The 26895-nt window shown below is 45.9% G+C and overlaps 1 protein-coding gene across 1 annotated transcript in view; it reads left to right on the top strand.

Annotated features, from left to right (window-relative positions):
• The window catches only part of IL11RA (interleukin 11 receptor subunit alpha), a 152915-nt gene extending 136876 nt beyond the window's left edge, over positions 1 to 16039 (top strand). The window contains 4 exon segments of the mRNA XM_042450336.1: positions 2934 to 3029; positions 4589 to 4688; positions 8817 to 8899; positions 14766 to 16039. Of these exon segments, the coding sequence (XP_042306270.1) occupies positions 2934 to 3029; positions 4589 to 4688; positions 8817 to 8899; positions 14766 to 14782 (296 nt within the window). The 3' untranslated portion in view covers positions 14783 to 16039.
• The last annotated feature ends 10856 nt before the right edge of the window (positions 16040 to 26895 follow it).

Here is a 26895-nt window from a genome sequence, read left to right as displayed (position 1 = left end):
GCACAGGAAGAAGAAGGAAACGATAGGGCCACTGCGTGGAGAAGATGGCAAAATGCTAACAGAGACAGAGAAAGGCAGAATTACTCAACACCTTCTTTGCCTCAGTCTTCTCAGAAAAGGCAAAGGGTGCTCACCTGAGGATAATTGAGCAGAGACAGAATAGAGGAATTTCAGCACAGATAAGTAAAGAGGTAGTAGAGGAACACCTTATTAACTAAATGAATTTAAGTCTCTGGGACCAGATGAACTACATCCAAGGGTATTAAAAGAACTGAAATGTCATATCGGAGCCATTGGCAATATCTTTGAAAAACTCCTGCAAAACAGGAAAGATTCCCAGCAGATGGAGGAGGGCAAACATTGTCCCCATCTTCAAAAGGGGAGAAAAAAGAGGATCCCAACAATTATCGTTCCAGTTAGTCTGACATCTAAACCAGGAAAGATTCTGGAGCAGATCATTAAACAGGGTCTGTGAACATCTAGAAGGCAATGCCATAATACAAAAAAAGTCACATGGGTTTCAGAGAAAGAAAGTCATGCCAGACAACTATCATCTTTCTTTGATAAAATGACCCTTTTGGTAGATGAAGGGATGCTGTGGATAACAGTATATCTTGATTTCACTAAGGCCTGACAAGGTTTCCCATGACCATTTTTGCAAACAAGCTTGTAAAAATGTGGGCTAGACAAAGGAACTGTTAATGGAACTCTGTAATTGGTTGACCGGCCGAACCCAAAGGGTGCTCAACAATGGCTCCTTTCATCCTGGAGAGAAGTGACCAGTGGGGTCACAGGGCTCTGTCCTGGGCCCAGTGCTATATCAACATCTTTATCAATGACCTGGATGACAGAATTGGGGAGCATACTTATCAAATTTGCAGATGATACCAAATTAGGGGGAATAGCTAATACCCCAGAGGACAGGTCAAGATCCAAATGACTGAATGACTAGAAAGCTGGGCCAAAGCTCACAAATGAATTCAACACGGAGAAATGTAAGGTATTGCACTTAGGGCGGAAAAATAAAATGCCACAGATATAGGATAGGGTACACCTGGCTGAATTGAAACTACGTGTGAAAGGGATCTAGGAGTCCAAGTAGACCACAAGTTGAACATGAGTGAACAGTGTGATGCGGGCAGCTTAAAAAGACATGCTATTTTAGGCTGCATCCATGAAGTATAGTGTCTAGATCAAGGAGTAATAGTGCCACTGTATTCTGCTTTGGTCAGCCCCACCTAGAATATTGTGTCCAGTTCTGGGCGCCACATTCAGAAGGACATTGAGAAACTGGAGCGTGTCCAAAGGAGCGACAAAAATGGTGTGACGGGTCTGGAAAACCATGCCCTATGAGGAACGACTTAGGGAGCTGGGGATGTTTAGCTGGAGAAAAGAAGGTTAGAGGTGATATGATAGCCCTGTTTAAATATTTGAAAGGATGTCATGTTGAAGTGGGAGGGAGCAAGCTTGTTTTCTGCTGCTCCAGAGACAACCCGGAACAATGGATGCAAGCTCCAGGAAAAGAGATTCCACCTGAACATTAGGAGGAACTTCCTGACAGTTAGGGCTGTTTGACAATGGAATGCACTCCTTCCTTGGAGGTCTTTAAACAGAGGCTGGATGGCCATCTGTCAGGGATGCTTTGATTTGGATTTCCTGCATGGCAGGGGGTTGGACTGGATGGCCCTAGTGGTCTCTTCCAACTCTATGATTCTATGATTCTATGATTGATTTTTTTAAATAAGGTTGTAAGTTTAATACCATCCAGGGGCTCAGGGTCAACTTAGTCTTGCATCCTTCCGAAGTCGCTCAAATGAGTACCCAGCTTGTTGGTGGCAATTAGTTTACAGATTGTAAATCGGTTAGGGCAGGGGTAGGCAACCCTTTTGAGCTGGGGGCCGGGTTGCTGTCCCTCAGACAACTGGGGGGCCGAAGCCAAAAAATAAATAATTAAATAATTTTTAAAAAAATAAATAAACAAATAAACCAGGATAAATGTAGGACAAAATTTTCAAATGGAAGGCACTTTTTAAATAAAAAATGGAGGACACGCAAAAAAAATTGCTGAGTTTTTAAAAAATGTCAAGATAAATGCATGTTTCTGAGGCTTCTATAGACAATTGCCCCACCATGCCCCTCGTGCGAGACGCCAAAGGCCCCGGCAGCAATCGGCAGCAGGATTGGGCTGGGGCCAGTCCCAAGGCCTCGCCGGGCCGCATCTGGCCCGCAAGCCGCAGGTTGCCTACTCCTGGGTTAGGGAGTGCTCAAGTGCACTGAGAAGCAGTATAGAAATGTATTTGCTATTGCTAACTGCTGTGGAGAAAGGGAGCAATTTTTGCTCCATCTGCACCTGGAACAGGTCACATGGGGTCATGTTTGGCCAAAAAGAAATCAGACAAAAAGCATTAGTTGAATTCATGTCCAGTTGCAGCTCCCCATTTTGGCAAGGGGTCGCTTAGCAAAAACATTTCCCTGGAAGGCTGGTCAGTCCTCTAACAGGTCTCCTGGAGTAGCATGTTTGTTTGTTTGTTTGTTTGTTTGTTTGTTTGTTTGCTAAAACACCCCCTCTCTGGTAGCAGTTGGAAATGACTTCAGGTGGTGACTTTTGTGTGTTTCCTGGAGGCGTTTTGTGCGCACCAGGAGCCAGTGTGTTGTAGTGATTTGAGCAATGGAGACCAGGCTCCAAATCCCAGCCTGGCCATTTGGAGTGGGAGGCATATAATGTCACAAAAGAAAAGTTGGGGCCACCAGAGTCTGTACTTTCCTCAACTCTTGATTGCCAGCATTGCCCAGGGGTGGGCTTTGTAGGCCTTGGACTCTTCATTCTTGCAAGCTTCTCCTCAGACCAACCCATGAGCCTAAACCTGGTCTTCCACCAGGACTTCCTTTCTCCATGGCAGTTCCATCGTGCAAATCCTCTTCTCTTTCCTCAGGACAAACCGCGGCACCCAGTGAAGCCGCCACCGCTGTCGCTGAGCCAGAAAGTCCAGCGGAGGAGCCCTCTCTGGCCCCCAACAATGAGCTGATTGGTACGTACACAAGATCTCCCCACAAATACAAGACACAACAGACACTTCTGGATGGAGGGGAGCAACATCTCCTAAAATAAACTCTGCTCTGGACATTTGAAATAATGTTAAACCAGGAATGGGGGGATGCTCTTTCAGCCTAAGGGCCAGATTTAATTTCAGAGAGCTAATCGGGGGGCCACATTTGCAGCCAAATAAAATAGCCCCTCCCCATTCTCTTGGCATGGGGTCCAAATGATGCAGCACCCAATCCCTGAATCTGGTATGAACAGTCTGGACAATATCCAGCCCATTCAGCACCAAATTCAAGGTATACCCCTCTTAAAACATATTTTAAAAACCACCCTGTTTGCTCCAGATCTTTCCAGGAGCTCCAGATCCATCCTTTAAATGTGTTTAAAATGTGTCTTATTGTGCCATGTGATTGAGGTCCCTTGTTCTGGCCTTAGAGCAAGTGGTTTGCCACTGCTGCAACTATGCTACGCATTGGATGGCACAACATGACGGCTGTGCAAACAGCTGCATTGCATTAAGGAGCCCTGGTGGCGCAGTGGTTAAATGCTGGTCCTGCACCACAATGTTGTAAATTCAATCCTAGAGGAAGGCCCCAAGGTTGACTCAGCCTTCCATTGGCTAACAAATTGTAAGTGCAAGAGCCTTCTTGCCACCAGTGATGGCAATGGTGGTGTGAAGAGGGACTTCACAATTGTCTGTCAAGCCTCTTGCTTTACTCAGGAATTTGAGTGAATCGAAGGAGTCCACAAAGATCTAGTTCCCACTTTTTCGATAACTTTTAAAAAATTAGGAGATTGGAGAAAAGGAGAAGTGGAGGAGATTGGGAGCATCAGCCACCATGTATCTGCAGCCAGTAAATGCCATCACCAACCCCTTTTAATTGTTATTGGTGGATTTGACTGATTTACTGTTACCAACTACTGATCAAAGGCAGGAAAAGTGGATCCTAAATGAAGTTGCCTGATAGTTATGAAAATACTCTTTGATGAACTGCTCCTTAGTTGAAAGAAACTGAACTGAACTGAATGGAGATGAATGTATAACTACTGTGAAACTATTAAAACAGTGGAAAGAAAGAGACAAAACTAGAGTCACCAGACTGAAAACTAGAGAGGTCTCCTTTATCCTTAATAATTTCCCAGAAGAGGGGATTTTGGCGGATGTTGCTTGTCATGCAACCAGATACCAAGGCACACCTTATGAAATCCCTTCTCCTGCTTAACCCTGAAAAGTACAGGAACTCTCTCCAGTTTTCCTTCTGGCAACCTTAGGTGTTGGATTTTGACATCAAACCTCTCTCCCTCTGGCTTTACTTCGCGAATGAAGATTCATAATGTCGATTAAGAAAAATTATGGGGATCCATAAAATAAGGGCTGTAAAGGCGAAGCAATGTGCCACCCACAGCCCACAGTTTGGCCAGCCTAGTATGCAAGTTGGTTGGGCATCCTGACATGGGGCCCTAGATCTGTAGAGGGGCAGGAGGTGAGGAGTTTGCAGAAGCAGGAGACCCGAAGGATCACCTTTCCCCTTCTCTTTCCAGCAGGTCGCAGTGATCCCACGGAGAAAGTGGCAGTTCTGGTCTCACTGGGTGTTTTTGCCTTCTTCGTCCTTGCGGCCATTCTGGTCTTTGCTTTTCTGATGTGGTAGGTGCCCCTTGTTACCTATTTTGCTCCAGATTAATTTTGATATGAGAATTGGCTCAAGGAAGCAGTGAGGTGGCTTTTTGGTAACTTTAAAAAGCAAGGATCTTTCAGCCTTTGTCTACCAGGCCCAAGAAACTAAATTCCTGAATTTATGACTGTTTTAATCCCTAAAATTGTTTAATTGTTTTTTTTTAAATTTTTTTTTTTTTTTTTTTTTATATTTTGTACTGTTTTTAAATTGTATTGTTTTATACTTGTTTGCCGCCTTGAGTCCCTATATTGGGAGAAAGGCGGAATATAAGAAAATATAATGTAATAATAATTGTAATATTCATACAAAGCACCCACTCAGACATGAACAAATTAAAGGTAGGCTAAATGGAATAGAGATTAGAATGATGGGGGCCATATGTTACCAATGCAAAGACCAGAAGTCCAGATCAGAGGAGAAATTGCAGAGAAAGTCAACTAAGAATGCTAGTAATTCTGAGGAGTCTAGATAAAATCATGGCTTCAACAGCCCTCTAAACTTTTTACTTTGCAGGCAGAGTCTTGGGAATCTGAAAGGTGGAAATTTCCATGGGGAGGAAAGAGCAAATCCTATGTCATAAAATGTAGCATACTAAATAAAAGAGGTGGCAGATCCATATGGCTTGCCTCTTTGGTGTCTGGATGGCAACAAGTAGAAGAGCCATCTTTGCTCTGAACCTGGAGAAATAGATTTGAATGTCAAATCTATTCCTGCCTACCTTGGCACTTCCTGGGTGAATTATACCCAGTGCTTTCATCCAGGCCTATGTGCCAAGGTATGGAGTTTGATATCAAGGCTCAATTAGAGGCAAAAGAAGCTATTGGGGTAGAATAACACCCTCATTGATGACTGGGGACAGGAACCTTGGTTTGCGGGGAGGAGAAGCCCCCTTTGAATAAAAAGTGTCCTTTAGGAGACTATATAGGTTGAGGGGTTGCATTAGCCCCCCCAGTTGACCTGGAAGGACCTCGCATCCCCAACTCTAGAAAAAAAAATCCAGAAATAAAATTGCCCTCAAATGCCTCAATAGTCCACTGAGGGGTTATAGGGAAAGGCAAATTTCATCACATTTCACCTCCTTTGTGCTGTTTGAGGAGCTTTTTATTAACAGGACATGATCCAGAAGTCAACATCTGGTTCATTTTCTGTTTAGAAAAGCCCTCTTTTCAGCCTAAAATAGAATAATAGAATCATAGAGTTGGAAGGGACATCCAGTCCAACCCTCTGCCATGCAGGAAATCAAAGCATCCTCGACAGATGGAAGCCACCCCTGACAAATATCCATGGAAGGGATCTAGAAGTAGGACCCGGAACAATGGATGCAAGTTACAGGGAAAGAGATTCCACCTCAACATTAGGAGGAACTTCCTGACAGTAAGGGCTGTTCGACAGTGGAACACACTCCCTTGGAGACTGTGGGAGGGTCTCCTTCCTTGGAGGTCTTTAAGCAGAGGCTGGATGGCCATCTGTCGGGGATGCTTTGATTTGGATATCCTGCATGGCACAGGGTTGGACTGGATGATCCTTGTGGTCTCTTCCAACTCTATGATTCTATGACAAAATTGCTCCTTCAAATCTTCCTAGTGGACATTTGAAATATATGGAGGCAAAATGTCATTAGAAAGGAGAGGAGCTGCTAGGGAACATTTAGGGAACTGAAAAAATAACCTTGGGGACTACTTGTGGCCATAAGAATGCCAGGTTAAAAACCAGAGGGGGCTCCTGTACTTATAATGGATAGGTAGAAGAGGAGATTTCACAAAGGGTTCCTTGTCACTCAGCCAGATTCTAAGCTAACCTTGCTGAAATTCCTTTTTCTACACTGCCATTAAAGCTACCGGAATCCTCTCCAGTTTTCAACCTGGCAGCCTTATTTTGCCCAAGGGCAATACTTTCTCCACATTTGATTTAGTAGATCTAGTAGACTTAATTACCCTAAAGGCATCAGATCCCTTCTAATCTTGGAAGCAAAGCAGGGTCAGCCCCTGGTTAGTCCTTGGATGGGAGATTGCCAACTAATCATGGGTGCTATAGGTCTGTTTCAGTGGAAGGAATTGCCAAAACCATCTCTGAATTTTCCCTGCCTAAGATAACCCTATGGAATTCATGGGGTCACCATAACTGGAGAGGCGACTTAAAGGCACATACACAGAGAGTAGATATGGAGGGAATATTTGGATCATCTGCTCCAACCCAGTCCTGCTGGGATCCATAGCTATCACATTTTGGGTGCCCTGAAGAAAAGCCCTCAATGTACTGTCAACGGGCCCCCAATCCACTCCTCTATGTGGAGGGAAGGGCCCCCCAAATCTCACCAAGGGTTGATGTTCATTGCTGGATGCTTTGGGGAGAAGCAGTGCTTTTGTGCTTCCTCCGCATCACTGCCACCACCATCATCTGCAGGGAGTGGCATGTCTTTCTTCTCTCCAAGCAACTATCCTGCTGTGCCAAACCTTAATGGCAGCTCTGAGGTCAGGACTCTCGCATTCAGAGGATCCACACCAGAGGGAATTCTGACCAGGTCTAGGCCAGAAAGTCTGGCAAGAAACCTTTCCCCTTTCCCTCCACCACCATTTCATCCACATTGCAGCCCAACACCAGCCTGTTGTGTTTTTCTGGCTGGTATCCATCCGCATTTTGGAGCCTCTCCACCGCAAACAAGATGAAAATTAGTGGCGTCGCTAGTGCTGGAACTGAATTGAGAAGCCAGGGTTTCCAATTCCGGGGAAGGGAAGTCCGGCGGATAACGGGGAAAATAGATTTGCTTTGCTGAGGGCAGCTGTGGCACTAAGAGCAAGACTGCTGGATAACATCCCAGTCTCTTGTTACTTACTGCAGCCAGCCAGTCAAAGGCTTCCAGGATCAACATAATCTTGCTATTCAGAATACTAATATTAAGGCTGCAAAGAACACTCACAGATTTTCTTTTTCTTGACAAGAAAGGGTGTTGTAGCACATTGATTGTGGTGATTATGAATAAAAATGGACACTGTAGTCAAGACCTCAGAAGAAGACTAGGACTTGGAAGGGCAGCTCTGAAGGAATTAGAGAAGATCTTGAAGTGTAAAAATATATCATTAAATACCACAGTTAGAATTGTCCATGCCAGTGTATTTCCCATATCTATGTGTGGTTGTGAGAGTTGGACAGAGAAGGAAAGAAGATAGGAGAAAAGTGACTTATTTAGGATGTGGTTTTAAGTTCTGATAATATTGTGGACTGCTAAAATGACCAATGGATGAATCCTAGAGCAAACTGTCCTGTAAGCACAGATGACTACATAGGTTGTCCTATTTTGCCCATATCATGAGAAGAAAGGACTCACTAGAAAATACTATAATGCTTGGGAAAGTGGAAGACAGTGGAAGTGAAAAGAGGAAGCTCATCAAACAGATGGTGGATAGATTCAGTCAGAGAATCCATGGCCATGAATCTAGAGGAGCTGCGCAGGGCGGCTGAGGACAGAATGACTTGGAGGTCTCTCATTCTTTGGGTCGCCATAGGTCAACGTTGACTTGAAAGAAGTTAACAACAACAAAAATCAGTTGCAAAAGCTTACCATTCAACAGAAGGGTTGTGGCACAATTAACACACAATATCACATGTGGAGATTTATGCTACACAACCCCACTATTGGATCTCATCCAGAGAGTTGCTGTTAACAGCCTTGGATCCCATCCCAGAAGAAAAGTGAAGTATATAATCAGATAAATAAATAAATAGTAGGGCAGGCAGGGTGAAACCTGAGTGGGGGGGGGCACATGGTTTCAGGTTTCCTTGCATTCATCTAACTCCATGGTTGGTCTTGTTGGGCCAGAACTTCCTGACAGTAAGAGCTGTTTGACAGTGGAACACACTCCCTCAGAGGGTGGTGGAGTCTCCTTCTTTGGAGGTCTTTAAGCAGAGGCTGGATGGCCATCTGTTGGGGATGCTGTGATTGAGAGTTCTTGCATGGCAGAATGGGGCTGGACTGGATGGCCCTTGGGGTCTCTTCTAACTCTAGGATTCTAGGATTCTACAGCTGCCTTTGCAAGGGTTCATCTCTCTTGTTCTCTCTCTCTTTCTTCCCCATCCCCAATTCTCTCCTTGTTTCCAAGGATCCGGATGAAGAAGCACAGCAAGGAGGCCACAAAAAACCATGATCTACTTGCAGCTGCCATCCACATGAAATCCTTGCCCAGTGAGTACAGTCCCTTCTCTCCTTCTGTGGAGGGAAGAAAAAGAGAGAAAGCGTCCTTTTATTCATACTGTCAAAAGGGAAAAAGAAATTCAGTGCAGCAGCTTCTCCATCTTATGGAGCAATGGATTCACAGGAAAAGTGATTCCACCCAGACATTAGGCAGAACTTTCTGATGGTAAGAGCTATTTGACAGTGGGACACACTCCCTTGGAGAGTGGTGGATTCTCTTTCTTTGGAGGTTTATAAAGAGTCTGAATGGTCATCTGTTTGAATCCCCTCTGCTCCACCATGGAAACCAACAGCAACATTCTTATTTATGTGGCCATGCCCTCATTTTGTCCCACCATAACTACACCCTGTAAAATCCCACAAGACTGTGCAAGCTTTCGCTTTGTCCACAACTCTTCCCAGGGTGGGGGTGTGGAAAAAAATTAAAATGGAAGCAATGAGGGAAGTGGCATGGCATCCCAAAATCTGGCCGGATATTGTAGGTATGATGTCTGCAGCCAATGGGAGAATGTAGAGTCATTGCTAGGGATTTAAAGCCTCCACAGACTGGCCATAAAGGACAACACTGGGGTGGAGTGGGGGCATGGCACCTGCACAACACATGCCCCGACTCTGCCCCATGCTGGTGTGACACCGCGCACCCCACCACATGGTGGGTGGCATCACGGTGCTCCTCTGGCGCTGCATCCAGATGATGCAGCACCAAAGGAGCACTGAAAAGCCACAGTGCCCGTGGCTATGGCGCCATTTCCGCAGTTTTTGCGGCTCCTTTTTACACCACAGAAAGGCCAGATTGGGGCTGCAGCATGTAGTTGCTGTGGCCCCGATCTGGCCATGAAAGGGGGCTGGTGCAAGCCGCCTCTTAGAAGCAATCTGTTCAGCCCTTTAATGGCCCAGTAGTGTGTCTTGGGATCAAGGGGTCACTCACACGCTGTTGTTTTAGCAGAAAAAATATGAATAATCTCTCTCACGCATTCCGGATTTTTTGTTCACACTATGGAGCCACATCTCTATGCATCTCTGCATGTTCTGCTGCTCACACATGCCAGCGCTACAAATAAAGATGGAGTTGATGATGCAAATGTATTCAAAACATGATCAAGGCATGCAGAGTTTAAGCATGGTTTACCCTGGGTCCATTTTCATCAGGTATTCACACAGCCGACAAGGTGAATCTTTTAGGAATACTTGGGGGGGGGGGGGGACCAGATCAATAATTATGGGGGGTTGGGGGGGGGGGGGGGGGGGGCCCCCCCCCCCCCCCCCCCCACCAAAGAAAAAACGTAATCAGGTACATTTGAAATGCATGTGATCAACAAAGATTCGACCCAGACGCAACCTGGATTATTTTCACCATCTGAATAACCCCTAAATTCTTTGGAAGCTTTTTATTGCAACCCTTTGGAAGCTTTCCAAGGCGGTGACATTCACTACAGAGGCAGGAAGGGAGAGAAGAGGCAGTACCGGCAGGTTAGATTGGAAAAGCATGATTCCTTTTTGCATAGCACCATAAAATGGTGCTTTATTGGTAATCCTGCAGGGAGGAAAAAATACAGCCTTGTCCGTCTACATTTGGGGCGAGTCAGACCTTCCATGCAGAGCAGCCCTGGACATTCCTGGGAACCCAGCCACATAGTAAAGCCAGTGCTGCTAATTATTTTTAGAAGTACAAGGAGCAAAAGGGGAGGGATTTGTTCAAGCAGAGCATTTATTTATTTCCTCTGGCATTTCAAAGGCCTTCCCAAATGTGGGATGCATCTGCACTGCAGAAATAATACAGTTTGTCACTGCTTTAACTGCCATGGCTCCATGCTCCCAGATTCCACAACCTTGAATTGAATACAGTTGTTTTGTATCAGACAAAAAGGTTCACTTGATTTCGTAGGAGACGGCGAGATCAGGGCTGTGGCATGTAGTTGCCACGGCCCTGATATGGCACTAAAAGGGGCAGTCTGTCAAGCCTCTCAGACACATAGAATCATAGAATCGTAGAGTTGGAAGAGACCACTAGGGCCATCCGGTCCAACCCCATTCTGCCATGCAGGAAATCCAGATCAAAGCATCCCTGACAGATGGCCATCCAGCCTCTGTTTAAAGACCTCCAAGGAAGGAGACTCCACCCTCCGAGGAAGGAGTGGCATTCCACTCTCGAACAGCCCTGACTGTCAGGAAGTTCTCCTAATGTTGAGGTGGAATCTTTTCCTGGAGCTTGCATCCATTGTTCCGGGTCCTGTTCTCTGAGCAGCAGAAAACAAGCTTGCTCCCTCCTCAATATGAATCTTTTCAAATATTAAACAGGGCGATCATATCACCTCTTAACCTTCTTTTCTCCAGGCTAAACATCCCCAGCTCCCTAAGTCGCTCCTCATAGGGCATGGTTTCCCAGACCCTTCACCATTTTTGTCGCCCTCCTTGGACACGCTCCAGTTCTCAATGCCTTTCTGAATTGTGGCGCCCAGAACTGGACACAATATTCTAGTGGGCCTGACCAAAGCAGAATACAGTGGCACTATTACTTCTCTTGATCTAGACACTAACTTCTATTGATGCAGCCTAAAAGCATTGGCCTTTTAGCTGCCGCATCACACGTTCACTCATGTTCAACTTGTGGTCTACTTGGACTCCTAGATCCCTTTCACACGTAGTTTCATTCAGCCAGGTGTCACCCATCCTATATCTGTGCATTTTATTTTTCCCGCCGAAGTGCAATACCTTACATTTCTCCGTGTTGAATTTCATTTTGTTAGCTTTGGCCCAGCTTTCTAGTCTATCAGGTCATTTTGGATCTTGATCCTGTCCTCTGGGGTATTAGCTATCCCCCCAATTTGGTGTCACTGCAAATTTGATAAGTATGCTCCCAATTCTGTCATCCAGGTCATTGATAAAGATGTTGAATAGCACTGGGCCCAGGACAGAGCCCCACTGGACACTCCACTGGTCACTTCTCTCCAGGATGAAAAGAGCCATTGTTAAGCACCCTTTGGGTTCGGCCGGTCAACCAATACAGATCCATGTAACAGTTGCCTTGTCTACCCACATTACAAGCTTGTTTGCAAGAATGTCATGGGAAACTTTGTCAAAGGCCTTATGAAATCAAGATATACTACATCCACAGCATTCCCTTCATCTACCAAGCTGGTAATTTTACAAAGAAAGAGATCAGGTTTGTCTGGCATGACTTCTTTTTCTGAAACCCATGTTGACTTTTTGTGATTATGGCATGCCTTCTAGATGTTCACAGACTCTCTGTTTAATGATCTGCTCCAGAATCTTTCCTGGTTTAGATGTCAGACTAAACTGGACGATAATTGTTGGGATCCTCTTTTTTTCCCCTTTTTGAAGATGGGGACAACGTTTGCCCCCGCCAGTCGGCTGGGATCTCTCCTGTTCTCCAGGAGTTTTCAAGAGATTGCCAAGGGCTCCGATATTACATTTTCCAGTTCTTTAATACCCTTGGATGGAGTTCATCTGGTCCCGGAGACTTAAATATTCATAGATTAATAAGGTGTTCCCTACTATCTCTTTACTTATTCTGTGCTGAAATTCCCCTATTCTGTCCTGCTCGCTCCATTATCCTCAGGTTAGGCCCCTTTGCCTTTTCTGAGAAGACTGAGCAAAAGGTTTGAGTAATTCTGCCTTTTCTCTGTCTTCGGTTAGCATTTTGCCATCTTCCCACGCAGTGGCCCTACTTTTTCCTTCTTCTTCCTTTGGCGCGGACATACCAAAAACCCTTTTTGTTTTCTTTAACCTCTCTAGCAAACCTGAGTTCATCTGCGCTTTAGCTTTTCTGACTTTACCTACAAATGCCTGCTATTTCTTTGAATTCCTTTTTGTGATTTCCCCCTTTTTCCATTTTTATACATGTTCCATTTCAAACTCAGCTCAGTTGAAAGTTCCTTAGTCATCCATCTTGGTTTCTTGAGACAGCTCCCATTTTTCTTTTTTACTGGAACTGTTTGAAATTGTGCCTTCAGTATCTCCCTTTTGAGAAGTCCCATCCATCCTGAACTCCTTTATCTTTTAGTATTTCTGACCATGGAATTGCCCTCAATACTTCTCTAAGTTACTGAAATCTGCTCTCCTAAAGTCTAGGATGCGTGTCGACTCTGCCTGGCTTCTCCTTTCCACCGTATTACAAACCCAGGAGAACATGGTCGCTTCCACCCAATGATCCCACCACTTGCACCCCATTAACCAAGTCATCCTTGTTGGTTAGGATCAGATCTAAATATCTGACCCCTTGTTTGCTCTTCCACCTTTTGGACCATGAAATTGTCTCCAGGCAAGTGAGGAATTTGTTAGCCTTGAGGATTTTGCTGAGTTGACTTCCAACAATATCAGGATAGTTGAAGTCGCCCATCACTACGACATCTCTCTTTCTGACTGTGTGGTCATCTGTTAGAAAAGACATCACCAATTCCTCCCGTCTGACTTGGGGGTCTGTAGTAGACCCCACCGTAACATCCTTGTTGTTTCCTCCCCCTTTAATTTTAACCCAGAGCTCTCCACCTGGCTTCCAGGATTGATGTCCAGGATCTCTTCACTGGTGTAAATGTCTCTGACATATAGGGCTATTCTCCTTCTTGTTTGGCCTATTTCTTCTAAAAAGGTTATACCCCTCATTTCCACATTCCAATCATGGAGACTCCATCCCACCAGGTTTCAGTGATGCCTATTAATCATATTTGTTTGTTGTACTAGGAGTTCGAGTTCATCTTGCTTATTTCCCATGCTCTGGTCATAGTGCAGACATGGCAGACCATGGTTCCCTTTTACTTGCTGCCTGTGCAAGTTTTTTTGCTCCCGCTGTTGGGTCCTGCACTTTTTTTCTTGTTTCCTCTATGTCAGTTTGACTATTTTCTCCATCCCTTTCGCCTTTCTAATATTGTCTCCCTTCCCCTTGGAACTCAGTTTAAAGCCCTCCTGATCAAGTTCTTGAGACGGTTGGCAAAAACACGCAATCTGCTTTAATGGACTGTGGCTCGCAACTTCCCTATCCCTGAAGCAAGACCAACAAAAGAGACTTTCTCATGGCCTCTGTAGCAAGCCACAGATTCACAGTAGCTTTTCAAGTGTAGTTGGACTGCAACATCTAGCATCCTTCACCATTGGTTTGGCCAGCTAGGAAGACTGCTAGATGTTTGGGAGTTGCAGTTCCCCACCACTACCAGGTGCCACTAGATTTCTTTCTTCTCTGCCTGTCTGCAACACATTTGGCTTCTCGAATTTCCTTCTCTCTTTAGTCAGGGAATGCGGGGAATAGTCTCGGATAAAATGAACCACAAATTGTTGAAAAGCTTCTGTCTGAACTTGGCCCTGGAGGGTACTGTAAGCATCCAAAGGAGAGTAAGGCTGCTGCCACGATGCAGAAATAAAGCAGTTTGACACAACTTTAATTTCCATAGCTCAATGCTAAGGAATTCTGGGATTTGTAGTTTGGTGCAGCACCAGAGCTCTCTGACAGGGAAGGCTAAATATTTCACAGAACTACAACTGTGTCATGGCAGTTAAAGTGGTGGCAACATGGAGTAATTCTGCAGTGTGGATACACCCGAAGGGATCACAATGCCTCAAGAACAGCCTTATCTAATCTTTGGCCTTCCAGTTTTTTGGACTCCTGGGATTTCTAACCCATCATCCCTGATGTTTCTCCAGCAGCTGTGGCTGGCATCTTCAGAGAATGCTGTCATGGAAGTGAGTGGGATATATATACTGTTGGTTGAGAGGAAGTGGTTTGCATGTTAATCTGTGTATTGTTCTTTTGTTGAATGGCAAGGCCTCAGGGTGTCTATTTAATTAGTGATCCATTGTCTGGTAGGAAACCCCCCTGACCCTCTTCCATTGTTTCCTCCTGCAGAAGCCCAGATCTTGTAGCTTGGATTGGGGACCCCTGGCAGGGCAATGCCCACCCACAAGAGGGGCAGCAAGCCACTCATCTCCTCATCTGCAGCTGCCCATCGACCCTCCAAGAGAGGCAACCTGGGTACCTTTTTGCCTGGCCACTCTACGCACAACAGCCACTGCAATCAAAAGAAAAGTAACCCAACTGAAGGACGTTTTGGGAAGGCACCTTGGTACCAAAGGAGGGGTGCCACCTCTGATGGAGTACCTCATCCCTTTTCTAGATGCAAACTGAGGGCTGGATGGTGGCTGCTGGTGTTGGACCCATTCTTGGCCTGTGTCCATCTTCGTTCTTTGCAATGGACACCAAACTGCAACTGATGTCTTGGTGTCCACCAAGCCTGGCAGAAGGCATTGGTGACAGCAGCCATTGCATTGGGCAAAAGGACTGGCATGCCTGGCTCAGCTTCACAGACTTGGCACCCTCTCAACATCCCCTTCCTTCCCTCATCACTCCCATGGGACTAAAACATGGCCCTTTTGGACTGTAGACCTTTTGTCTGCTTGAGTCTCAAATTGTGACCCTGCAAGTCAAAGGTAGCCTTGCTCAGTGAGCCACCAGAAGCAACAGGGCATTGTGGGAAGTCCAGAGGACTCAAAGCATTGTGGGGCCTTTTCCAGAGTGGGTGGAAGCATCAGCCAGGGAGACCGGAGGTGGTGGCACAGATCTCTCCAAATACCATACAGCACAGCTACCAGCTCATGAATTTGCTTGCGTACATGCGTGCGTGCGTGCGTGTGTATTTGTGAGGTGTGATTGTGCATATGCGTTCACTTGGTCAGTATGAGAAATTTCAGGTCAAGAATTAAATTCCTGGCTTTTGATTTGTTTTGTAAAAAAATGTAGTCCTCCCATCAGACTCTATGAGGACATCCGTGTCATTCAAGAGAAGCTGTTCAAATTGGTGTAAGTGCTACATAGCTTGTTCACAGCTTGGCCAACCTGCCAGGGCAAGGAGTGGCATAGTTGGAGACAGAGAGCCCTTGTTGGCACACTTTGGACATTTGGGGACCCCAACTCAATCACCCCTGCACTTTGTAGAATTATAAAATTATAGGATTGAAAGGCAGCCCTGGGGTCATCTGCTCCAACCCATTATTATGCTGGAAGACACAATTGCAACACTCCTGAAAGATACCCATCCAACCTCTGTTTAAAGACCTCCAAAGATGGAGAGTCCATCAGGTAGTCCACTGTTGAACAGCTCTGACTGTGTGAGACTCCATCATTCAAACAGAGGCTGGATGGTCATCTGTTGGAGGTGCTTTAATTGTTGTATTCCTGCATGGCAGACTGGGGTTGGACTGGATGGCCCTTGAGGTCTTTTCCGACTCTAGGATGCTATGATTCTATGCAGAGCACATTGCCTCCAGGCCTCTGTGTATAAATAGGAAGTACAGCAAGCATAGGCACACAAGGCAGAATGTGTTAGTGTGTGTCTCACTGGCCTGCCTAGGGTTTGTCTGCCTAAGGATGGAGCTAGGACAGACTGCAAGTTTCAGCAAAAACAGCTAGCTCCTCTGGGCCCCTCTGAGGAGTCGTTGCTTACAGACACATGCATCCAGCTGTGCCAAAGTCCCCTCACCCACCAGCCAGCCCAGCAATCGGGTGGGGCCAGGCTGTGTAGTGAGCAGTCCCCGTCTCCTGCCAAACCCTCTGAGGCATCAAACTTGATGGAAACTTCCTGAGATGAAGGCAGCGGTGGTGGTGGTGGCAGGCGCCAGATGGCAGGAGGAGGGGAAAGGCAGGAGAGAAGCTAAAAATAATCAAGAACACTTTCTCCTGCCAGGAGGCTTGCCAGGACTGAGCCGGGCACAGGGGTCAAAGTGGTCCTTCCTGCCAACTGGGGAGGGAAGCAAAGTCCAAAAGAGAGTAGCCGGGAAAGGGCTGCGGATGGGAGGAGGTAGAAGAGGAAAGTTGCAACTGGCTCTGTGAGGTGTTCCATGTGTGAATGTGCACAAAAGGGAGTGTGGTGGTCTATGTGTCTTGGACATGGAGCCCTTTTTGTCCCTTGCCACTAACATGGTGGGGTTATTCACTTTCTGGTAGTTGTAGCCACGTTGGTGGACAGACATCTGTACTGCACTATTATAGCAGCTTGGTTGGACTTCCACTGCCATGGCTCCATCACTTGAAATCCTGGGATCTGGAGTTTACTGCAGGCATTTGAATCATAGAATCATAGAGTTGGAAGAGATCCCAAGGGCCATCCAGTCCAACCTCCTGCCATGCAGGAACTCACAGTCAAAGCACCCCCAACAGATGACTATCCAGCTGCTGTTTTAAGACCTCCAAAGAAGGAGGCTTTGCCATTGCTAATCCTCTTCCCTCAACTAGGGGCCCATTCACACTGCATTTTAACCTGGGCTCCAATCCAATTTAAATGAGGGTCATTCATACTTGTGCCGGGGTTTCATGACCCTAATTGGGGAATCATTCATACTTGCGCCAGGGTTTCATGACTCGAATCAGGGGGTCGTTCACACTTGCGCCAGGGTTTTCTAACCCGATTTGGGAGGGGTGTAAATCCCCCTTAAGCCAGGTTTTTTTGCCATGGATTTTCTTGCAGTTCTTTTCAAAAGAACCGTTTTTTTGCCAATGGGAACTTGAAAATCGTTCCAATCCAATTCCTTCCTCCTCCTCTCCCTCAGCCACCCCTGTTCTTGCCTCCCTCCAGACACATCCATTCGCCACCCCTGATCTTGCCTCCATTTGCCCCCTTCGTCCTTCTCCTTCCTCCTCTTCCTCCCTCCTCTGTCACACCAATCTTGCCTCCATTTGCTCCCTCCATCATTCTCCTTCCTCCTCTTCCTCAGCCACCTCCACTCTTCCTCCTCTGCTTCTGCCAGAGATTGATAAATGCCTCATGGAACTACAATCCCAGGGTGCAGCCTCGGTAATTGAAAGTGTTGTCAGAGAGGTATGATTGTGTAGTTCAAAAGAGTGTTAGCTCTGAACCAGAGCATGGAAACTTCATTTCCAGACTGTGGTTGAGATCCTCCAATTACAAGACTTGGTATAACTTTACACTCATGGAATTATGCCACATTTGTGCTACACCACCTTATTACAGAATTGCAAAGTTGCACAAATTAAGCTCATAGCACATTGATGCACTATACACAAGAATGCAATCAGTACACAATGGCATACAATGGCACTGCATACATTACTCTGTTTTGTGGAATTCAGTATAGACATCCAGCTTCAGCCAAAAAAGTGCAACCATGTGCAGAAGAGAACTAACATGTGTGCAAGACCCCCCCCCCCCCCCACGATGCCAGCCCACAGTTCCCCTGGTCAGCACATGGCCACACTGGCTGAGAGATGCTGGGAGTTGTCTTTTTAAAAAATAACATACCCAAGCTTTGGTCTGAACTGGCCAAGAAGAACAAAGCAGGATTGTGACCAGGCTGTTTTATAGAGGAAATTGAGGAGATTGATGGCCCTCCCCACAACTTGAGGGTGGGAGGCAGTGGAAAAAGTGGTACCACAGATGGGCATTTCTTTCTTTCATGGGTTGTGCACAGCCTGTGGGCTCCCAGCTCGCCCATCCCCAAGCTGTCCTGCAGTTTGGTTTGAAGAAGGAAGCTTCCATTGTCTCTGGTAGCCATCTACTCTCCCTCCTCACTTAATGCTTGTGCTTTGGAGTTTGCATTGTGATCCAAGTGTTTGAAGTGAGAGGAGGGGGATTGCAGCTTCCTTCCTTCATCAGAGAAGACTCTTTCTTCCACACCTTTGTGGTCAGAGAGGAGGTCATGCTTGGCAGCGGGTGGGCAAGGTTAGCTTGTGACCAGATGTGGGGCCCAGTGCTATTCTTGTAGCCCTCAGCTTGTGCAGGTTCTCCAGACTGTGAATTGCAAAACTCTTCCTCAACTGTTCAGCATCCAAAAATATTCCATCTCTCTTTTTTTCCTCCAAAACCAGAAGTTTACCTGTTTTGCTTTATGCTTTTTGTTCTTTTGTGTGTCCCCCGAAGGGGAGAAAATTGTTCCCCCCCCAACCTACTACCAGTTGCCTAACTCTAGAATTAGGGGTCATATTTCTATATTAGCTGAAGTATTGATTCTGTGTGTGTGCACGCACGTGTATGTATGATGCTTATCTAATGCAGTATTTGAGTGTGTGCATGTGTGTATGATCCATCCCCACAATGTGTTCATAGGGAGTCTGGCAGCATGCAGCATTTCAGCTTTGTTTTTTCAAAAGAAGCATGGCTTCCTGGCCTTCATGATTTCGGAGAGGAGGTCGAGGCTATGACAGAACTCCGATGTCTTTGTGTGGCTTTGCAGTTCTGCATCCTCCTTCCACCCAGGAGCTGTCAAGGTCCAGGTGGGTCTTCTGTTGTTCTCAATGGAGGGGAGGAAAGAGGAGGGAGAAAACTGAGACCACAGAAAAGCAGATGGTCTCAGCTTGGTTGAAGTGTGGGTGTGCTCACTTTTTCCTTCCCCAGGAGCCCAGAGCAGCGAGTGCTTCATGGCCCCTATTGCCTCCTCCTTCCCATCCCCACTGGTTAGTGGTAGCTGCTGGGCATGGGAAGTTTTTGGTCAGAGCTGAGGGTCAATGAATCCAAAAAGGGACTCATTCATGTGTAAGCTTACTACCAGGTTTTTGGCTGGTGTGTGCTGTGGCTCTGGGGCCCCCAGAAGCAAAGAGAGGCCAGAGTGAAGCCCAGTGGTCAGATGGGGACTTCAGTATCCTATGTCTATCCCCCTTTGCCTATTCTGGATTCAGAAGAAACTGGAGAAATGGAGCCAAAAGCAAAACATATTTTGCCAAATGGCCAGATGTGCCACGAGAGGGGGTGGGAGAGATGAAGGGAAGAGGCCAAACACGCCTTGCAGCCACATTTATTCAAAGAGTCTTGATCTGTGCCATTTCCTTGGGCTCTTTCAGTGCCAGAGTTTTTCTGCTCCTTTGATTAAGGACTGAGATATTCTTCTGCACACAGCAGTGAGACTAGGCTGATTTCTAGAAGGATGCCATTCCTCTGTCTGGAAGGGAAGTTAGGCGGCTGTCACCATCCCCATGGCTGTTCCTCTGCCCATGGCCCATCAGAGAGGTCAGTTTTCCCACTGCTCTTTCGGTCACTGGTCTGTATGAAACACTCTGCCCTTCTCCCTCTGGCCACCCTCTCATCCCAGCATTATGACAGGGCACTCCTGCGCTCCTCTCTGAGTCTTCCACCCTCTGCTCTGCTTTTCCAAAGAGACTGACCCCACCATGCAAGACCAGAGCAGCTCTTCTTCTACCATGGACGCTTGCTGTTGGCTTCTCTCAACCAGCTCCATTATGCACTGTTTCGGGTGGCGTTCACCCATCCCCTTCCTGTTTTGAACCTGGTGATAATAAGCTAATGCCAGACGGTGTAATAGCTGCGGGTTTTGTCATGCTCGCCTATAAATAAAGAAATGAAGGAAGGCAGGGCCTCTGTTAACTGGGGTTCTGGGATTGGTGACTTCTCAAATGCACATGAACGTCCTAGGATGTTATCAGACAAGGGAAATTGGAAGTATAATCCAATGGCAATCCGAATGCAATCATGGGGTTTCATGTTATTGCGTGAGGTGATCACACACAATTTTGGGCAATGGCAAGCTATTTTCAGGCAATGGGAAGTCAGTTCGAACTAGTGAATTCACGTGAATGCGTTCTGGCCCCACTTTCTTTTCATTCGAAATTAAGAGAAATTCCTCCCATGTGATAAATTCACTAGAAAAACTAATAGTTGTGTTTCTGTTTCTCGTTTATCTTTTGGTAAAGCAAGAAAGGGGGAGAGGTGGGAGAAAGAGCTAGCAAATGGAGAAGGATCACAGCAATTTAAAGGGGTGCCCAAGAGTTAACTAATCTAAACCCCTTTCGACAGTGCAGAGGATTTTAGGTATAAGAGAGCAGGATCCCAGTTAAGGCAATCCTAAGAAGGGGCCATCCAATCCTAAGGCAGAAGGCCATGACTTCATTAAGAGGAGATACGTGGAAGCGGCCAACCAGTTGCAGCAATGGGTACTTGAGAAGCAGCCAACTTTGACAATTCTCAGAACCTCTCTGTTCTCCTACTGGGATTGGGGGCTATTTTGCCACTAAACTGGCCCCACTGGTCTCCATGGCCAAACATCTACATCATTTCAGAGTAGCATAAATACCCACTGGTGGGGTTAATGTTACATAACTCCTATATGACTCATGACTCTCTAGAAAGGCTATAATGCTTGGTAAGGTGGTGTAGTTGGTTGAGTGCTGAACTAGGACTCTGGAGGCCTGGGTTTGATTCTCAGCTCAGCCATGGAACCTACTGAGTGATCTTGGGCAAGGCACAGGCTCTCAGCCTCAGGGGAAGGCAATGGCAAACCTCTTCTGAAGAACTCTTGTCCCATGATAGGGCTGCCTTAGGGTCACTATGGACTTTATCACATGAAGGAAAACTGGGGATTTAAACAGTGATTATCCTGTGAAAATCGCACCATTGTGATTAAGATTTTCACACACATCATGATTAAAGCATCATTATCCAGGTAATAGCCACCAACAAATCATTCACGAGATTTCCTTTGGTTATTCCTGGGATAATGATTCGCAATGTGTGAAAAATGTATGTAAGTCAAGAAACTACTTGAAGGCACACAACAACAAGAAATGGAAGACAGACAGGAGGAGGGCTGCATTACAAGTCAATAGACTCCATCAAAGAAGCCACAAAGGCAGACTCAGTCTGCAAGAGCTGAGCAGGGCAGTTGAGGACAGGTTTACAGGTCTCTCATTCCTAGGCTGCCAGAAGTTAAAGTCGACTTGCCAGTAGTTAACAACAAACCCTTATATTATACACCAATGTACAGCAACATATATGGATCAGGAACATGGCTGACAACCTAATATGCAATAAAAATGTGCACAAAGGCTACTCTGTATACTTGAATGTGCTACCATGTACACAATGGTTTGATGTGTACAACTCTGCTTAACCCACAAGCTAGGTGCAACCATTGTGCATTGTCCAAACCACACTCCACACACATAGCACAACATACAGGTGCATTAATAGAATGTGTGTGTGGATGTGCTGTCAACTCACCTGTCAAGTTATGGCAACCCCATGAATTTCATAGAGTTTTCTTAGGCATGTAACCCTCAGAGGAGCTTTTTACTGTTCCTCCTTCTCAAATATAACCTACAACACCTGAGATTTGTTGGCAGTCTCTCATCCAAACACTAACTAGTGCTGTCCCAGCTTATGGATCAGATGGGATCTAGTGTCTTTAGGTTATTTAGGCCAGACCATGATTGTCTGGAGGCAATCCTGGCACCTATGATTGGGCAACATCTAGTTACAAATGGAAACCAAGACAGCACCTGCACTGCAGGATTAATGCAATTTGATACCACTTTAATTGCCATGGCTTAGAATCATAGAGTTGGAAGAGACCACAAGGGCCATTCAGTCCAACCCCATTCTGCCACGCAGGAACTCTCAATCAAAGCATGCTTAACAGATGCCCATCCAAGCTTTGTTTAAAAATCTCCAAACAAGGAGACTCCACCACAGTCTCCAAGGGAGTGTGTTCCACTGTTGAACAGCCCTTAATGTCAGGACGTTCCTCCTAATGTTGAGGTGGAATCTCTTTTCCTATAGCTTGCACCCAGTGCTCTGTGTTCTAGTCTCTGGAGCAGCAGAAAACAAGATTGCTCCATCCTCAAGGTGACACCCCTTGTTAAAGCCAAACTAGAGTTCTGGGAATTGTAGTTGTGACATCAGGGCAGAGCCCTTTGAGGAGCAACTTAAGGAGCTGAGTCTTTAACCTGGAGATGAGAAGGCTAAGGGCTGACAGGATAGCCCTTGACACTGAAAGATATCTAGGAGTCCTAGTGGGCCACAGGTTGAACATCAGTCAACAAGCAGCTAAAAACGCCAGTGCAATTCTAGGCTGCATCAATAGAGGTATAGTATCTAGATCAAAGAAAGTAATAGTGCCACTCTATTCTGCTTTGGTCAGGGCACACCTGGAATAATCCTGTGTCGAGTTCTGAGCACCACAATTCAAAAAGGAAGTGGACAAGCTGGAGCATGTTCAGAAGAGAGTGACCAAAATGCTGAAGGGTCTGGAAACCATGAAGCCCTCTGAGGAGAGACCTGGGGAGCTGGGGATGTGAAGTCAAAGGCTTTCATGGCCGGCATCCATAATTTTTTGTGGGTTTTTCAGGCTATGTGGCCATGTTCTAGAAGATTTTCTTCCCGATGTTTCACCAGCATCTGTGGCTGGCATCTCCAGAGAATGCTTTGCCTGGAAAAAGTTGGGTGTATATATACTGTGTGAGCCTGGGAATGCAGGAGTGATTTGCATGTGTCTTGTTCTGTGTTGATGGCAGGCCTCAGGCTGGGAGGCTAATGCAAAAGAGGAATGGTGTCTGCTAATTGGTGATCATTATCTGCTGGGAAAGCCCCTGACTCATAGGGACCACCAAATGCAGTGTGCAAACCAGAATCAAGGAACACGAGAGACACTGCAGACTGAGCCAGCCAGAAAAATCAGCAATAGCAGAACATGCCACAGACCATCCTGGGCATAAAATACTGTTTGAAAACACTGAAGTTCTGGACCATGCCAAGATGCACAGGGAAGCCATTGAGAACCACAAACACCTGGACATTTTCAACTGGAAAGAAGAAACCCTTAAAGTGAACAAGATTTGGCTACCAGTCCTGAGGAATAGCAAAATAAGGACTCAGCAAATGCAAATGGGAAACCATTCAGAGTCAGGGGCTTTCCCAGCAGATAATGATCACCAATTAGCAGACATTAATCCTCATTTGCATTATCATCCCAAGCTGAGGCCAGCCATCAGCACAGAACAAAACACATGCAAATCACTCCTGCATTCCCAGGCGCACACAGGATATATACACCCAATTTTTCCAGGCAAAGCACTCTCTGAAGATGCCAGTCACAGATGCTGGTGAAATGTCAGGAAGAAAATCTTCTAGAACATGGCCACATAGCCTGAAAAACCCACAAAAAACTATGGAGCTGGGGATATTTAGCCTGGAGACGAGAAGGTTAAGAGGTGATAAAATAGCCCCGTTTAAGTATTTGAAGGGATGTCATATTGAGACACAGAGCAATGGATGCAAGCTACAGGAAAAGAGATTCCACCTCAACATTAGGAGGAACTTGATTCTATGTTACCTCCCTGTCTTCTCTCCTCCAAGTTAAACATACCCAGCTTCCTCAGCTCAGTCAACCTCATAAAACCTGGTTTTCAGACCTTTGTCCACCTCCATAGCGCTTCCGGAAACCTTCCAGCTTGTTGACCTCCTTTTTGAACACTGGTTCCCTGAACTGGTGAGGTCTGACCAGAGCAAAGCAGAGTGATGCTACTACAGAGAGTTCTCCACATTCCAGTGAATGGGTTTAGGGGTTCAGGACCCTCATAAAAGTGGAAAAGACACAAATAAAAAAAAGCATTTTTAACCTGAAAGAACACCTTGCTAGGAATCTGTAGGTCCTCCAGTAGAAGAAGTTGACCATAGACTTGCACCAGAGAGACCTACATATGCCTAGAAAAGTGTCCTCTCTAGCAATCTCTAGGTCTTCCAGCAGACTCCATGGCCAATGTCTGGTGGAAGGTGACCACAGTGTCACACTGGAGTATGTAGAGACTCCTAGAGAGAACTTATTTGTTTGTTTGTTTATATCCTGCCTTTCTCTTGATATAGGAACTCAAGGCAGCTAACAACAATTTTTTTAAAAATACAAGTTAAAAAATGATATAAAAGCATTAAAATGAGTGTTACCAACACGTCTTGAAGATATTCCTCAGAATGTTTTACTAAACTCCAAAATCCCCGGAATTCCCCAATGTTTATTATTATTATTCAGTCAAAATCCATGGGAAAAAAGTAATTACTTTCCGGGGAATTCCCCAGAAATCGGCAACACTGATTAAAAGGTAAATACAACGTTTTTTTAAAAAAATTAGACAATTTTGTTAAAAGCTAAAAACATTACACATTGAAAGTTCAAATATGCTAATGAAATCTGTGAATAAACAAGTCCAGGAGAGTCAAAGCCACCAAGGCAGAGGGCAACTGTACTTCCCTGGATCTGGACTCTCTACTCCTTTTGATGCCAAATAGTTTTCGATTATTATTTCTGAATGAATAAAGTAACTCCTGGGGAGGAGGAGGAAAAGAAAAGAAAGAAAAAGTAAAGAGAACAGAAGAATACAGATACAACACACTTTCTCCCTTCTGCTCTCCTGCTTTTTGGAGCTGAATTCCTGGTCCAAGTGAATGCCACACTTGGGGAGCTAGCACTCTCTGCTGTCAGAAGGGAGACATGACCAAGCCCAGCCAAATCTTGCCAAATATTGTGATGGGAAGGGAGAGTTGTTGTTGTTGTTGTTGTTGTTTTAAAATGGTGATGGCCTTTTAGCTGTGGTTTGAGTGATGGACTGTGACTCTGGACACTAGGACTTGAATCCCTGCTCAGCCATGGAACAAGTCACACACTCTCAGCCTCAAAGAAATGCAAAAGCAAACCCCCTCTCAACAAACCTTGCCAAAAAACCCTGATGGGGTTGCCTTAGGGTCAACAGAAGTTGGAAACGAGTTGAAGGCACACAATAACAACAGAAAAAGTGATTTCATACTTTTTTAATACTTGAATATGGAAGACTTTCATACTTCTAAAGAACGGCAGAGAGATATATATATATATATCGGGACGACCAGCATAGGGAACATCAGGGACAAGAGGAGAAGGCTCCTTGCAATGTTTCCGTTGTGATCTGGCAAAAGAGGGGGAGGGTTAGGGGTGTTAGCAGCAGGGACTGAATCCCCCCTTCCTTCGCAGCATCCTTGGAAGGAGAAAAAGGCAAGAAAGAGCAGAGCAACTGGTTAATCGTGTCAGATGTTAACTCCAGAAACATCAGCCTGCACTCTAGAGCAGTCTCCCCTTAGGCCTAGCACCTACAACTCCCATGATTCCCAGAAAGCTTCCCTTCAGGCTGGAGAAAAGGTACTCCAACATAAAGAGCTCCTTTCCTGGTCTTTGCATTCAGCTCCAGCCTGGCTTCTGTGTAGCAGTGGTTACCTCTTAGATTAAAAACACAGTATCACAGAGACAGAAGGAAACCTAAGGTCAGTTCCTAAAAGCCTGATGGCACAAGAATTATTTAACTTGCCAGTGGAAGGAGAGTGAGGAGGGAAGCATCCTGGCCTCTCTAGGAAGGGAGTTCCAGAGTCGGAAAGCAGCTGCCCAAGAGACCCTGTCATCTCCCTTGTTTCTACCAAATGAGCCTGATAAGATAATGAGACGGAGAGAAGCACCTCTTCAGATGGCCTTATGGGCTCATAAAGGGAGACACGGCCCTTGAAAGACCCCAACTAAGCCATATATTTTACAGCTGTTGCCCACTGACCTCAGAGTCTGACCACCCAGTGTGGCTTTTGTGCTGTGTTGCTTCGCCAGCTCTTTAGGGTTTCCAAATAAAGGAGAAGAAGGCCAGCTCTCTGTCGTGGCACACTTGCTTGGCATGAAGGCAGAATGCCACCGTGGGGGCTCACCTGCGCTCCACTGAGGGATCAGAAGGTGGGAAGCAAGACAAGAGTCCTCCCTCCCTCCAAAATATTCAGCCACAAAAAAACGATTTCACTGAGTTTGTTGGCAACTCTAGAACAGCTCTGGGCTCCTTGACAAACAGAAGGACACTGTGCGGTTGCTCTCAGAGTAATCTCATGAAATTTCCAGTTCTTCTGAGATCAAGCTATCCCCTGCTGCTGCCTATTCTCTGGCTTCTAATGTATATATTTAGAATAATGTCACAGATCTAGTCCTCCCCCAGCCTTCTTGTACCTTTATCCCTTCCTCCGCTTGCCAAGGTGACCACCAGCTCATTTTATAGAGTTATGAAGTTGGAAGGATCCCCAAGGGCCATCTAATCTGACCCTCAGCCAGTGCAGACATCCCCCACTGCTCAAGCCTCCTAGAGAGTTAGTCTATCTCCCGCTTTGCAAATGAGCCCCAGATACATACCACATTACGGCTGCTCCCTTTTGTCTTTCCTGCACATCCTGAGCCAAGGGAAAAAG

This window comes from Sceloporus undulatus, chromosome 2 (genome assembly GCF_019175285.1).
Source record: "Sceloporus undulatus isolate JIND9_A2432 ecotype Alabama chromosome 2, SceUnd_v1.1, whole genome shotgun sequence".
Classification (NCBI taxonomy): domain Eukaryota; kingdom Metazoa; phylum Chordata; class Lepidosauria; order Squamata; family Phrynosomatidae; genus Sceloporus; species Sceloporus undulatus.
Note: the sequence above shows the minus strand (reverse complement) of the source record. Positions and strands in the feature narration are given on the sequence as shown.